General features: G+C 36.1%; 2 protein-coding genes across 3 annotated transcripts in view; both read left to right on the top strand.

Moving 5' to 3' along the window:
• The window catches only part of LOC144965517 (transmembrane 6 superfamily member 1-like), a 184,734-nt gene that overhangs the window by 152,809 nt on the left and 15,980 nt on the right, over positions 1–15,945 (top strand). Inside the window, exon 7 of the mRNA XM_078900927.1 lies at positions 41–160. Coding sequence (XP_078757053.1) covers positions 41–160 — 120 coding nt within the window. The remainder of the gene's footprint in view (positions 1–40; positions 161–15,945) is intronic.
• Positions 3,699–11,801, top strand: LOC144965519 (uncharacterized). 2 transcript variants are annotated; one of them, XM_078900929.1, is made up of 3 exons: positions 3,699–5,239; positions 5,715–5,862; positions 6,118–11,801. In XM_078900929.1, exon 3 carries the CDS (start codon positions 10,810–10,812, stop codon positions 11,791–11,793), a length of 984 nt encoding a protein of 327 aa, XP_078757055.1. In that variant the 5' UTR covers positions 3,699–5,239; positions 5,715–5,862; positions 6,118–10,809; the 3' UTR covers positions 11,794–11,801. The 2 variants fall into 2 exon arrangements, with proteins under 2 accessions (XP_078757055.1, XP_078757054.1); XM_078900928.1 differs by lacking the exon at positions 3,699–5,239 and having other exon boundaries at positions 5,638–5,862.

The following is a 15,945-nucleotide window of genomic DNA, read 5'->3' as shown; positions in this document are numbered from 1 at the left end:
ATACAGTGAGTGATAGTGATATGTCACTTTCTATTTGCAGATGCTGGTTTATGAGTATTGTTTCTCTGCATACTACATGAGTGCCATTTATGGTCTAATGTATCCTGGCAAGCACTGGATGGCGGACTGGTCCCTTTTGCACGCAGGCGCGGCTGCCCAGGTCAGGTTAAAACATACACACACACACACACACACACACAGAGCGAGAGAGAGAGAGAGAGAGAGAGAGAGAGAGAGAGAGAGAGAGAAGGGGTGGGGGGGGGGGGGGGGTTCTACCTAGGCACTATTCTTGGGCAGTATATATTATAATGTACTTTTTGTATTGAAGTGGCTATTCAGTATCAGATACTGAATAGTGCTTTGGCACTATTCAGTATCCATTAGGACCTCTTTTTTATAGAAAGAGTGAAAAGTGAGACAATCTCGATTGCAATGTAAATAAACTGCTGACCTACTTCCAGATTGCACACGTGCAGTAACTAACAGCTCGATTTTTCTCGTAACATAAGGTGTCAAAATAATTTGATTGTTATTTTTCAATTTCTGCTATTGTGCAATTGACAACATTTTAAAAAAAATCAAAATAAGAGTGACGTTCAAATAATATCTGTAAATTTCTAAACAAACATGATTAAATGTCTTTAGAAGTATAGTGAATCTGCGGCTTGGTGGTTAAGCTGTTTTGACTCTGAACTCGAAGGTAGAGGGTTCAATTCCCAGTAGGGTTCACTTTTTTTTTCAATACTTTTCTGTTCTTGTTGTAATCGTCATCATCATCATTATTTATTATTAGCTTTGTTTTTTTTTTTAATCAAGTAGTTATTTAATCAGTTGTCGATTAATTACGAATTTCTTTTATGGTCTATAATCTCGTTGTTTTTCATTGGTGTGCTCTTCTATTTTTTAAATTATTTTTAAAAGTCTTGATTTTTTTTTCTGTTTGTCTCATTTGTGGTTGTTGTTGTTGTTGTTTATTTTGTCATCTAAGACAAACCCAATTCATAATAAATATGTGGCCAGGCTTTCTGCCGTTTTAAATTGAGCGGTGTAAGTAGTATATAAAGGTTGTTTTCAATTAGAAACCGTTTTTTGACGAAGGATAAGGATGATTGGTTTTTTACCTGTTAATCGATATGTTGAGTTCGATGATGTATTGAATGGTATTGTTTTGAGTTCGTTGTTGTATAGAGTGGTTTGTTGTTTTGAGTTCGATGTTGTATTGACTGGTATTTTGAGTTCGATTTTGTATTGAAAGGTCATGTGACCTACCTGAGCGTGTGTTTATTGAGTGTTCGATTTGCCATCGATTATGTATCGAATGGTTAATTGCGTATTAATAGGCCTATACAGCTGATTGAATGGCTAAAAGGATCCTATCCCGGTGTTATTATGTTCCGACTGGTTCAGCCGCGCCGCAGCGCAAATTGAGGCCACGCAGTACAGTCCAAGGACTATAACGCTGAGCCGCGTTACCTTTTAAGTGGAGTGTTTATTCATTTCCCAGGTCTGACTCCTGGACTTAGAATAAACAGCTTAGATGTGGGTGTGTGTATTGTGTAGATGTTGTAAGGTGCCAATCGTACATTGATTTATTTTGAGGTGGTCGTGAGACCTCCTCGAAAGAGAACAGGTAAAAGGATTGAAAGAGAGGTTTTTTATTGTGAGAAATAGATTCCTAATTTCTCAATGGCCTCCTGATATGGATCTTTTCCAACTACAAGAGACGACTGTTGGTTGTAAAAGTCCTCCGTATCGATTTCTGGATAAGAGGGTCTTTGAGGTAGAGGATAGGCTGGTTCGGTCTCAAAATCTGGGGCGATAGATCCCATGATACTTGTTGTGAACTTTTCGTTATCAACCGGCCACAATTGTTTATCCCTCAGAATTCTCAACGAGAGTTGTAAAACTGAGAGATAAAAAAAAGTCCATTTAATTTCACTTTGCGCCTTTGTATATGGCAATCGGCATCTTAGGGCATTATTGACATTCAGATTGGCATAGAACTCGTCAAGTGTCGGATTATAATCGAAGACACATATCGGAGAATCCTTGTGGTATACGAATTATATAGTATCAATCTTCGTCGTGTTGTTAGGAATAAGTTTCCTCAATTGAAGTTTACATAGACAAGGTCCTCCATAAACTTTGATTGTCACGTAACTGAATCGTGCCAGATCCATCTCTTCGTTTTCGTAAACGAATTTTGAATATGTCAGCATCGACAATCCGCGTTTATAGAAACCGATCTCCCCAGGAAGCATGGGGCTCTTGCCTGTAGTTATATTCAATTCACGTATCCCAAGATGCCTCTTCCAATGTTTCAATATGTTCATAAATATTGACTCATTGTTAAACAGCTGTTGATTACTGTTTTCCTCCCCATCCTCTTCCTCAACATCCTCTTCCTCAACCTCCACTGTTGGACTTGAATCAACCGAGTTATTAGCCGCTTGCCAGTATATATCCAATTCATCCTCAACCTGTCCCCTCTCTTGAAAATAAACTTCGGAATGGTCTTCCAAAAAATCCATCGTTATTGTAATGATTGTAGTGTTTTTGTAGACCCGAAGTAGAATGAAGTTATATAGAGAGACAGATATCTATATATACCCATTGTATACCTTTAAAATGTCTAAAAAAGGAAATTAAAAGTTCCCATGGGAACATTTCGTTAATGTGTTTTGCTATTTAAATATAACCTTATACACATCCGGCTTAATACCACTCAACGTAATTCTCACATCAGTCTTGTTATGATTACAAATAATTACGTTCACAACTGGAAAATATACGTCCGTACTTGACACCATCGGAATGTCTCTCGCACAAATAATTACGCACACATCTGGAAAATAAATGTCTCTCGCGTTCTTCAAAGATACTATCTCTCTTTCATCTAAACCATTTATTTACTTTCCAGCCCTCGCCAGAAAATAATTACCTGTTTTACAGTCGTGAGAAAATATTAGCACTTTCTAAAAATTTCCAACTAAGGGATTGTGAAAGGTCAAATTCTACGTTCATTATTTTCATGGTGTAGTAAGTTTAGATCTGTCTTATAGGTGTTATGTTCAAATCTTTCATGGTTTTTTTTAAATCGTATGTGTGTCTGTGTTTAGCTGTTCTGCTCACCTCTATCTATATAAAGTAACGATTGTGTAGCTGGGTCTGTTAATTTTGGTGGAAAGTACTTATCAACTGAGTCCTATCTAAAGGATAGTAAACAATTGTTTTGTTTTTTTTTACGATATAGAAACTGGTAAACTCCAGGTCTATGGACATTAGAGCTATAATTTGAACCCCAGGTTTTGTTATATGGGTACAGTAAACACGATTTCTTTAGCTTAATATTTATTTATTATTATTATTATTATTATTATTATTATTATTATTATTATTATTATTATTATTATTATTATTATTATTATTATTATTATTATTGTTATTATTATTATTATTATTATTATTATTATTATTATTATTATTATTATTATTATTATTATTATTATTACCATTATTATTATTGTTGTTATTATTATTATTATTATTATTATTATTATTATTATTATTATTATTATTATTATTATTATTATTATTATTATTATTATTATTATTATTTATTTATTTATTTTTTTTTTTTTAATTTATTTATTTATTTTTTTTGGTTTGTATTGAAAAATAAATAAAATGAATACAGTTTTGATAGGATTAAACACACACACACACTCTCTCTCTCTCTCTCTCTCTCTCTCTCTCTCTCTCTCTCTCTCTCTCTCTCTCTCTCTCTCTCTCTCTCTCTCTCTCTCTCTCTCTCTTTGAAAAATTATATTCACACTCCTTGTTTGAGATTAATGTTTCCCACGTTCTTTATAATAAACGAAGGTTACGAATGTCTGTAAGAGTAATTTACTTTTCTCACGCACTTAATCGGTTGCAGCTGGAACACTCATTAATGCAAGTGTTGTTTTCTTGACATTCTAGTTCCCGCCTATGATAACCTACTTCTACTTTACAAAACCTAATGTGACCAATCGCTTTAAAGCGGTATTATATTGAGTAGAACTTCATACATATAATTGAATTTCGTGATTGTTCTATATTATTTGAATTGAAATAAATACGTTCGTTGATTAGGTAGAGATTTTTATCTTAAATTTCAAAATAATGAAATTTCCAATTCTAGGTAGTTTGATAATTAAACTCAATTTTCTTGATCTGCTTCACCACAACATAATACCGTTTTGAGATGATAATTCACAAAGTACGAACCTTGATCTGGTTATTTTCCATCAATTGAGTGACTTATTCCCGCGCATATCACGTCAGCATTTTTCGAATCCGCCTACAAAGTCAGCATTTTTTACCCTATGAAAATAGATTCCAACTCGTCTTTTTCATTCCACTTCGGTGAACTTGACTTGTAGTCAACTGTGATCAATTTGTTCTAATTTTGTGAGTTCTTTATTTTTGCTAACTTTGAAAAAAAAATTCATCAACATGGATCCAATCCCCATTGGAAAACGCCACATTTATATGAGCGTTGGTGAGTTTGGTGGAGAGACAAAAGTGCATATCCGATATTACGGAAAAGATGATAACGGTGCGTTGCTACCGTCAAAAAAGGGAATTGCTCTCAATATAGACGAATGGAGAGGGCTCGAGAAACTTATCCAAAAAGTAAATTATGTCCTAACAAAGAAAGGAGAAGAAGAACAAGAAGAGGAAGACAGTGACGGACCCTCGTCAAGAAAAATAAAAAGGACAAACAAAAAAAAGCAAGAAATTATAATATTCGTCGCCATCATCAATAATATATTAGGATTTAAATACTGTGACATGATTTTTTATTATTTTCTTCTTTAGCAGAACTTTGGTATGGATCATTTCCTAACAAAAATAAAAGAGGAATTGATGAGGCATATCTATGCCATTGACATTGCAAATTGCGAAGGATGTTGGATTTTTGCACCCGGGCAAATATCACACGACTGTTTAATGTTGCCCGTGGAGGACAAGATAATTAGATTTTTTAACGAAGCGTTTGATAATACCAAAGAAACTCTGACTGAAAAATTCAAACCAATAATACAGACATTACTCTTGGAAGACATATTAGGCCGTGAGGAAGCTCTTAATATCGTACGGTTGTGTACTGACCCGGAATCAGGGACGCCCAAAGACAACGAAGACAACGATATCAATTCAACTCCTAATAACGGAGAAAGCAGTTCAATCAACAGTGAGTTACATTTATATATATATATATATATATATATATATATATATATATATATATATATTATATATATATATATATATATATATATATATATATATATATATATAATATATATATATATATATATAATCCAAGGATAAATATATTCTATCTAAAGATTGTAGCCGTATCATTCTGGGGTTTCCCGCTCTTTTTTTGTTTTGTTTTGTTGTGTTTTTTTTTTGTTTGTATTTACATGTTTAAGTATTGCTCGCTATCATTATAATAATAATAATGATAATAATAATAATAATAATAATAATAATAATAATAATAATAATAATAGTATTGTTTGTTTTGTTGGTTTTTTAAAATATTTTTTATTTTTAAATTGTTGTTTGTTGCTATCTATATATTTATATTTACGTCTTTTTTTTTGTTTGGTATCCGGTATTATTTGATATCCTTTTAGTCAAAATGAATCATTGTATTTCAGGTTCTATAGACACCCAACGACCATCACCAGCAGTTCCCGAAGTTATTGAAATCTCATCCGACAGTGATACAATTGAAATTTCAGACACAGATGACCACTAAATTACCGAATGAATAGAAAACAAAAGGAGTGAGCTGTCATATCTATAGTGAGTCGTATTTCCCTATTATATCGCTATAATAATTATTCATATACACAAGATGATCTAAGTCCAATGATGTTGTCTATAATTAATGATTTGTCTTTAACTTTTCTTGATTTTTTTTTGTTTGGTATTTTTGTTTTTTTGTCTTTGTTATGTATTTATTTATTATTTAAAAATAAACTTTTTTGTTTTTTATTTCTCTACTGTGAGATCAGTAGATCCAATTTCAAATGAAACTTTCTTTTTTTTTTTTTTCAGAATTGAAGGAAACCACCAACTATACACACACACAAAGAAACAAGATAGAAACCAGCCTTGTTTGATTTCACTGAAACCAAAGACAACCCAAATGCGGAATGAACAACCTTTCAAGACTAAAGATCCCGTAGTGATATACGAGATATAATTTTTTGTTGTTGTTCCCCTTTTTTTATTTATGTTTTTTTGTTTTTTTTTAAATTATTAATCATGTACATCTGTGAAATATGTAGCATTAGTATTAAATTATTACATAATTTAATTCGTCATAAACAGAAGCATAACAAAGTTACTTTACATTCTTGTTCAAAATTTCAAAAGAACTTTTCTAGGAAAGATAATTTACAAAACCACCAAAAAATTGTAAAGTGTAGTTCACCCGAAGATAAATTGAAAGAAAAGCAGGTTAAAAAATAGAAAAAAATACAGGAAAAAGACCAAAAGATACATTTTAAACAAGAAAAACAGAAGCTAAAAAAAACAAGAAAGAATTATAAAACAACAACAACGTAGAGAAAAACAAAAACAAAATCGACAAGAAAAATGCCAACAACGAAAACATGAACAAAAACAAAAACAAAAACAACAGTCGTGTAGTTTATTGTCTACAAGTTATGTAGAACCAAACGAAGAAAATGAAACAGTGCTACAGTTACTTGAAGAACATCGAGAATCCATAAAGACACATTTTGTAGAAGGGATCTTTCAGTCTGTGTACACCATAGAATGGGATTCGCCATATATAATTCAACAGCTTAAGGAGATTTTTAACAGACAAAGCGTAAGATTTAAAATAAACTTTAGCCATTCTTTTCTGTTACAAAACCAAGAAAATTCAGAATATCGTTTTTTCCATGCTTCTATTAATAATAACAGAGCATTAGAAATTCCCAGACTTATCAGTAATTGGATTGACTTTGAGGAATTTATTGAAAGTTTTAGTAATAACGACCATTTGGAGTTTCAGAGTTCAGTCTATTTTATCGACCACGTTCTATATCAATAAGATGAAAGAGTTTCCTATTGGTTGTTGTAACGCTGAAATTCCCGTTTGTGTTAAAAATAATAAATGCATATACACTCTACAATGCAATTATAACAGACCCAATATGATTTTTACAACGATAATTTATGCTTCTTCAGATGCCTAGCTTTAGCTCGGGGAAACCCGATTAATGACTTAGACAAATTCACTCACTCTTCATTCAGCCTGTATACATCAACATTTCCAACAGCATTTCCAGGTGTTACCATAGGAGAACTAGGCAAAATAGAGACACTATTTGAAATCAATGTCATTGTTTATAAATATGACTTGGATCATACTCCTGGACGATACGTCGTTTTTAGGAGAAGTGCGAATACTTATTCTAATACGATGTATGTTTTACTTGTCAATGATCATTTTTGTTATATCAGAGACCTCGATAAGGCTATTAAGATATTCGACTTTGTTACGTCACGAGAAAATATGTAAGGGAAATGCAAATCAATCTAGGTACCCGGGTGGGATTTTTCAACTTCTTCCTACCGATTTGGAGAAATTATCAGAAGCTGGAATTTGTATTGATCCTGATTACGTGTATCCGTTTAGGTGCACCTTTGATATCGAGTTTTATTTTGATAAGAATAACTTACCCAAACCGAAAGCTCAAACGAGTCGAACGATGTATCATGCTAGACACTTACCTATGTCTATAGCAATCGCTTCAAATGTTCCGAGTTACGAAAAACCCGTATGTTACATATCTGAAGGGGATCCTCAAAAATTTGTCAACCGTATGGTGTCTTACTTGGAAGAAATCAGCGTTTTTGCCTTTGCCTTTCTCAGTGAAACGACATTCAAAACCGCGTATGAACAAATTGGTGATAATCATAAATTGAAAGCTGTTTTAGATCGCTATCTTCATCAAATGATTGTAATTGGTTTCAATTCTAAAATGTATGATTTAAATGTTCTAAAAACTTACCTCGTAAAGAGATTAATGAATACAGAAAATTTCAAAGTAGTAAAAAAGAACAACAATTTTCTTTGTGTATCAAATAATAAGTTAAAATTTTTAGATGTTTGTAATTATCTTGCACCCGGATTTAGTTACTCAAATTTTCTTCAAGCCTATAATGTAACCGAATAGAAGTCTTTTTTTCCTTACGAATACTTTGACAGTCTAGATAGGTTACAGGAAACGTCTCTCCCGCCTATATCAGCATTTTTCAGTTCATTAAAAAATTGCACCATTTCTCAAGAAGACTATGCGTACTGTGAGAAAGTGTGGGAAGAGGAAGGGATGAGATCAATGAAAGATTTTTTAATATTCTACAATATTCGTAACGTAGGACCAATGTTAACCGCAATTGATCGCATGACGCAATTCTATCAAGAGTTAGGTTTAGACATTTTCAAAAATGCGATATCGATCCCAGGGGTCACACTCCGGTACTTATTTAAAACCATTCCTAGAAATGTATTTTTTTCATTATTCAATGAAAAGCATAAACATCTTCATCAGCTTTTAAAATCTAACATCGTTGGTGGACCGTCAATTATTTTTACACGTTATATAGAAAAGAACAGGACATGTAACAGGGGAGATAAACCTGTACAATCGTTGAAAGGCTATGATGCTAATAGTTTGTATTTATACTGTCTTCAACAAGACTTGCCTAGCGGTCTGTTTATCCGACGACAGAAAAGTAACGCGTTTAAACCTGAGAAAATAGACAAGTTTGGACAGGCAGCGTTTGAATGGCTTGAATGGATGAGTTATATAAAGGGTGTTCCTATTCGTCATAAATTTAATGGAAGAGAAAAAGATCTAGGTCATGAAAAACAGGTTAAGGTCGACGGGTTTATTGAAACTGAACGAATTGCTCTCGAATTTCAAGGCTGTTATTTTCATGGCCATGATTGTATCAAAGATAAGACCACATTCTTTGGTGAAACATTTGAACAAAGAAAACAAAAAACATCTGAAAAAAATGCTTACATCAGAAACGTTTTGGGAATTACCCTAATAGAAATTTATGAATGTGAATGGAAAAAAATGAAAAGAGACCCTAGCAAACCTGCCATTCATACCGATTAATCGGTATCATACCGATTTGCAAGACCTTTTTTTCGTATTTACCGATTTCCCGATTTACTTGCCGATCGTACCGATTTCCCGATCTGCATGCCAATCGTACCGATTTCACCAAGTGATCAAGGGCCCGCAGCCCTCCACCCCTCTCTTTTACGTTTACTTTGTGCTTTACGTTGCACGTTATAATTTTCAAGTATCGTGAACTTTGACCCGTCCCGCGATACCTCGATAGATCACATGACGTAGCGAGCCTCTTTGTGATGCCCTCACACAGATAGAAAACACACACGGCGCGTTATTTAGTTTTCATTTCCTTTGTGAAGCGACAGCGAGCTGTACTGGTAAACCACCGCGGTCCCTGGCTTCTGACTCGTTACCAAGTGCCACCATCTTTAAATAAGTTAGTAGTCCGATTGCCACATTGGCGTTGTGCGTGCCATTTTGGGTGTTGGGGAAAAATAAGGGGGGGGGGGGGTTGTGACGCTTTGGTTAGTTTGAGTGACAAGTGTCACTCGTCATTCCATCACCTTACTTGTTTGAATTCTGGAGCTGTTTTATTTTAGTGCTTTATTTTAATTTATTCTTATTATCTGGATTCTGAGACACTTATTTTATCGTGTGCTTGTATTAGTCTAGTATTGTGCATTTCAAAATTAGATCGACGTAACTAGACTAGGACTAGATAGATCGTAGTAGAAAGAAAAGATGGCAGCTCCTCTGTCCAAAGTGCGTAGTCGTCCAGAAATTTCGTGAAGAATATTCCAAAACGTGGAGTTTTATAACAGCGTCTAAAAAAGGTGAGGAGTACGCTTTTTGCACTTTCTGTGATGCCGATATTAAGATTGCTTGTGGCGCTAGATCAGACCTGGAGAGACACATTAAGACTCCTAAACATGTGACGTGTGCCAAATCCAGTGCTTCGACCCGATCTATTACGTCGATGTTTGGTAACAAAAAATCAAACGAGGAGGACAAAGTAAGGAAGGCAGAGTTAATGTTCGCGAATTTCTTAGTGGAGCACAACTTGCCTCTCGCCACAGCGGACCATGCTGGAGAGTTGTTTAGGAACATGTTCCCTGATAGCGACATCGCTAAAAAGTTCAGATGTGGATGCACTAAAGCTAGACAATTAGTGTCAGAAATATCAAGTGATTATAAGAAGACTTTAGTTACTAAATTAGACCGTCAACCTTTCTCTCTCTCCACCGACGGCAGTAATGATAAGGGGAGTGAACAACTTTACCCCTTAGTCGTGCGATATTTCGACGAGTCTGCAGAAAAAGTTGTCACGGATGTATTGTCTGTGGCTACCCCAAATGGTGGTTCTACTGGGGAAAATATTTTCATGGCCTTGGATACTGAATTGAAGGCAGCTGGATTGTCTTGGGATAATTGTATAAGTTTCGGCAGTGACAATGCCAATGTCATGTTAGGCAAAGAGAACGGGGTTATGGCATTTGTTTTAAAACAAAATAAAAATGTTCATATCCAAGGCTGTCCCTGACATCTCCTGCACATTGCTGCTAAGAAAGGTGCCAGTAAGTTAAATTCAAATGTGGAGGAGACTTTGATTGATGTTTTTCATTATCTGGAGAACAGCACGAAGAGGATGAAATCTCTGCAGGAATTTCAGAGAATAACTGGCACGGCTCTCCGTAAAATCCTTAAACATGGCCCAACCAGATGGCTTTCTCTTCTTCAATGCGTGGAGCGACTTCTGGAGCAATGGGATGCTCTGTTTGCATTTTTTTTTAATGAGGACGTTTTGGGGAGCAAGCCAACAGACCGGCTGAAAAGAATTCTTGTTTTTTTTTCAAACAGCACTTCAAAAGCCTATCTAAATTTTCTCAAATATTCCCTCCCTATGTTTGTAAATGCTGACTTGCTGCTTCAACGTGAGGAGCCGACAGTTCACATCTTACAGAAACGCCTTCACGATGTTGCCACGGATATCCTCATTGCCTTCATAAAGCCTGAGGCTATAGCCAAAGCGGAGGACATCTATTCCATTGAGCACAGCAGGAGGAGCAGGCAAAAGGATAGAGAGGACATGATGATTGGTGATGGTACAAGAAATTATCTTGATCTAAAACTCATGTCAGACAAGGAAGTGACAACATTTTTTGAGGACACGAGGAACTTTTACTCCACTGCTCTTCAATATGTTTTTTCAAGTTTTCCAATGCAGCATGAAGCCCTGAACCATGCTGAAGTTTTGGACCCCTGTATGAGGCTGAAAAAGAAAATGGAGTTCATCAGGTACTGGGCAACAAGATTTCCGTGTTTGGTGTTGGGTGGTGATATGGAGAGGTTAGAGAAGGAGTTTGGGAAATTCCAGGTGGATGGTTTGGTGGGACTGGACTTAAAGATGAGGGTGGATGTGCTGTGGTCTCGGATAGGAAAAATGGAGGTAGATGGTGACCATAGATATGAAGCCCTAGCTCACTTCATGAAAGGTTTGTGTGTTCTGCCTCACAGTAATGCAGATTCAGAACGGATTTTTTCTCTTGTCAGGAAAAATAAGACAGAACAGAGAGCCAGCATGTCTCGGGATCTTCTGACAGATATTCTGCAAGTTAAAACAAAAATGTAGTCGAGAGCAGAGTGTTGCTATTCATTCTGTCCTTCTGATCAGCTGATCAAAAAGAAAAGAAATAGCTTTTAAAACAATCAAAGTTTATAGCAGGGAGGTATGGTGGAGTGTTTATGTAGTTGATTGTAAATAGACACATCTTTTTATAACTTTATCAGTGAATTTGTTTTAGTATTTCTATTGAACTATTGTCGCAATATTATTTTATGGTGGTGGAAGAAAGAGACATGTGAAGGAATGAACTACTCGCAATATTAGTTGGTGGTAGAGAGAGAGAGGGAACAAAGAGTTGCATTTTATTTGATAGTCAGATAACGGAAAAGGATTAATTCACATCTCAAGGACCAACATATGTAGACGATCTATGTCTAGCGCATCATGTCATCACAACTGTTGCAGAATTAGGTGAGTAGCCCAACCATTGGATAATTTTACGTCTCATACTGATTTTTTTCCCCAGTTACTGATTTTTTTACAATGTCATACTGATTTCCTTTTTCGTGAAGTGGCAGGTCTGCCCTAGGATATCTTGTTTTTTACAGAAACTACGCCCGCTTCACAATAACTGTTTTAAAATAGGTACCCGTATCACCAAGGAATCGATACTTTCGGCAGTTGTCAAAAACCAACTTTTTGGTTTCGTTCAGTGTACTATTAGTGTACCTTCAGACCTTTACGCTTATTACGCGGAAATGCCACCAATCTTTAAAAACACCCTGGTCTCGAGAGAAGATATAGGTGAAACCATGCTTCAATACGCCGTGAATAACAATCTGTTAAAGCAACCTCGCCGCACTCTGATTAGCAGTTACCATGCTGATGGAATATTACTGACCACGCCATTTCTCAAATGGTATCTCAATCACGGTCTTATTGTAGACGATATTCAAGAAGTAATTGAATATACACCAAATGCTTGTTTTTCAAATTTTGTGCAAAAGGTTTCAGACGCTAGGCGCGAAGGTGATCGTAATCCTAAAAATAGCATCTTAGCCGAAACTATGAAATTAATGGGTAACTCAGCATATGGTAAGACACTCGAGGCGCTAGATAAACATACGAAAGTTACATATGCCGATGATAAAAACGTTGTCTCAAAAAGCATCAATAGCCCTTATTTCAGAAAAATGACCCCGCTGACATCGACTTTACACGAAATAGAGTCAGCAAAACGTACCGTGCTATGGACGCTACCCATTCAAATCGGATCGTTTGTCTATTCCTATGCAAAACTTAGGATGCTACAGTTTCAATACGATTTCACAGACAGATTTATTTCAAGGGCCGATTACCAACTTTTTGAAATGGACACAGACAGTCTATACATTGCATTTTCCGACTGCGATATTCAAGACCTCTTGAAACCGCACTTAGTTGAAGAATTTTACAAACACTACCATACTTGGTTTCCGAGTGTAGCTTGTGCTAAACATGTTCGAGAATTTGTTGAAAAACAAAACAACTTTTCACCATATCCTTGTTGTTGTGCACAGCAAAAATATGACAGACGAACCCCGGGTCTATTCAAGTTAGAATATGAAGGAGACGGAGGAGTAGCACTCTGTTCAAAAACGTATATTTGTTTTGGAAAAGGGAAGTCTAAGACGAGCTGTAAGGGATTATCAAAGAGGTTGAACGATCTTACAAAAGAAAAGTATCTTAAGGTGCTACAAACACGAAAGAGTGGAGTAGGGGAAAATAAAGGATTTCGAGTGCTAGATTCAAACGTTTATACATACACACAGCAGAGAGTCAGCCTGTCTTACTTTTATATAAAGAGAAAAGTCATTTCCGACGGAATCAGTACAGAACCTCTATTGGTATAACAACCATGGATCCGCGCTTCAAACACCCGTTTACATGTCTTATAGCCGGTCCTTCTGGAAGCGGTAAAACTGTATGGGTCACAAAATTTATTGAGCATTTAAATCAGATGATGAGCCCGCAACCTGAAGAAATTATATGGTGTTATGGAGAGTGGCAGAGAACTTTTGAAGCGTTACAAGGGATAACTTTTATAGAAGGGATACCAAAATCTTCCTTTTGGGATGGAACCAAACACCGTCTTGTGATACTCGATGACTTAATGGCCGAAACTGATGACAGCGTAACTAAATTATTTACAAAAAAATCGCATCACAATAACATTTCAGTGTTTTATCTTGTACAAAATCTTTTCTCAAAAAATAAAGAACATCTCACTATCAGCTTGAATGCTCATTATCTCGTTATTTTTTAAAATCCACGTGATCGTTCGCAGATCGTTCAGCTGGCAAAACAACTGTATCCCGGAAAGACAAATTTTTTACTAGACGCATTTAAGGACGCAACAGACGTACCTCACGGTTATTTGGTGATCGATCTTCGACAGGATACACCTGACCATCTTCGTGTAAGAACAGACGTTTTTTCTCCTGAAAAACAAGTTGTTTATATCCAAAAGTAATGTCTGCGCGTGTAAAACGTAACGTTTCAATGTTGAAACTTCTTGGAGAGGCTAAACCCAGAGTAGCAAAAGCAGTTTTAAATGGAGCGTCACCGGATCTAATCAATACGTTATGCGAATGTGCACTGAATATATTACGCGGTAATCTTCCGCTCAGTCCAGTACAAAAGAAGCGTTTGATCAGACACAAGAGAAGTTTAAGACTTTTATCAAAAAAAGGCTCTTCACCATCTCGACAAAAGAAGCTTTTACAAAAAGGTGGTCTATTAGGTGCCCTTCTTCAACCTGTCTTTGCTACTTTAGATGGAATACTAGCGGGTGGTTTATGAGATGGAGCATGCCAAGAAAATGGTATTGGTGGACCAACGTCTCTTGGACTCAATCCATACCCGAAGAGAATCACCGATAACCGAACCGTCCACAGAAAAGCTTTGGGATCTTGATCAGCAGATGAAAGATATTCTAACGCGAAAAGATATGAACTCAATCGAAAAAGCAGAGGTGTATCAACAAGTGCTGTGGAAATTCTTAAAGCGGAAAGATGAACGATCACATCAGATGGTAACTAAGACCAATCCTCAATCAATAAGAACACCTGACCAACAGAACACGACACTTTAACAAAAGATATTATTGAGAGCGTACCTATTTCGTTGAGAAAGAAAGCGGAGAGATTATTGGATTATCTCAAAAGACACACAGAGCTTGAATGGAACCCGAGAGGGGAGATTAAATATCGCGGTAATATCATCCCAAATTCAAACGTTCTTGATCTAGTCAATGACGCACTCCGCAAAAGAAAGTCTGTCAACCCTGAAGGATGGGAATATTTTGCTCGTGCTCTGCAGGAATCCAACGTCCCACGTGATCTCATCGGTCATGCTGACAGGTGGGCGTATATTAGACAACGTCCGTCGAGGAATTTAGAAACGGTTAAACCGGAGAGAACATCTGCCTGGGTCTCATTCAAATGAAAGGAGATAAAACACTACGCGCTCGCTATTACAATCCTAATCAACCGGGATCTTATGGCGGTATTAAACCGTTAAAGACTGCTACGAAACTTTAAAAAACTGTCGTTAGCTCTTGGCTTTCTCATCAAGACGCATACACCCTTCATAAACCCGTTCGTTACAAATTTCCGCGTCGACGGATTATTGTAGGTGGAATAGACCATCAATGGGCGGCTGATCTCATTGATGTTCAAGAATTGAAATCGTACAATGACGGGTACAGATACATTTTGACGTGTATCGATGTCTTCAGCAAGTTTGCGTGGGCTGTTCCTATAAAAGACAAAACGGGAGAAACGTTAAAAGATGCTTTCAGGACTATGTTAGAGTCTGGTCGAAGAACAATCCGGCTGCAAACCGACAAGGCCTCCGAATTTGTCAATAAAAACTTTCAGCAATTTCTGAAGCGGGATGGGATTGATTTCTTTACTACTGAGAACGAGGATATTAAAGCTGCGGTAGTTGAACGATTCAATAAGACTCTCAAAGAAAAACTGTGGCGTGTGTTTACTCGTCAGAACTCTCCTCGATTCAAAGACGTATTACCCAAAGTAGTGAAAAGTTATAATCATTCTTATCATAGGAGTATCAAGTTACGCCCTGTTGATGTAACAGAGAAAAATCAAGGGGTCGTATGGAACACATTGTATTTGGATGATCGACCTAAAAAGAAAACTAGTGCAAAACTTTTGA

Source organism: Berghia stephanieae, chromosome 2, assembly GCF_034508935.2.
Source record: "Berghia stephanieae isolate SIO BIC M18660-M18661 chromosome 2, UCSD_Bste_1.3, whole genome shotgun sequence".
NCBI classification, from domain to species: Eukaryota; Metazoa; Mollusca; class Gastropoda; order Nudibranchia; family Aeolidiidae; genus Berghia; species Berghia stephanieae.
The sequence above is the reverse complement of the archived record's forward strand: the minus strand, read 5'-3'. Positions and strand labels throughout refer to the sequence as shown.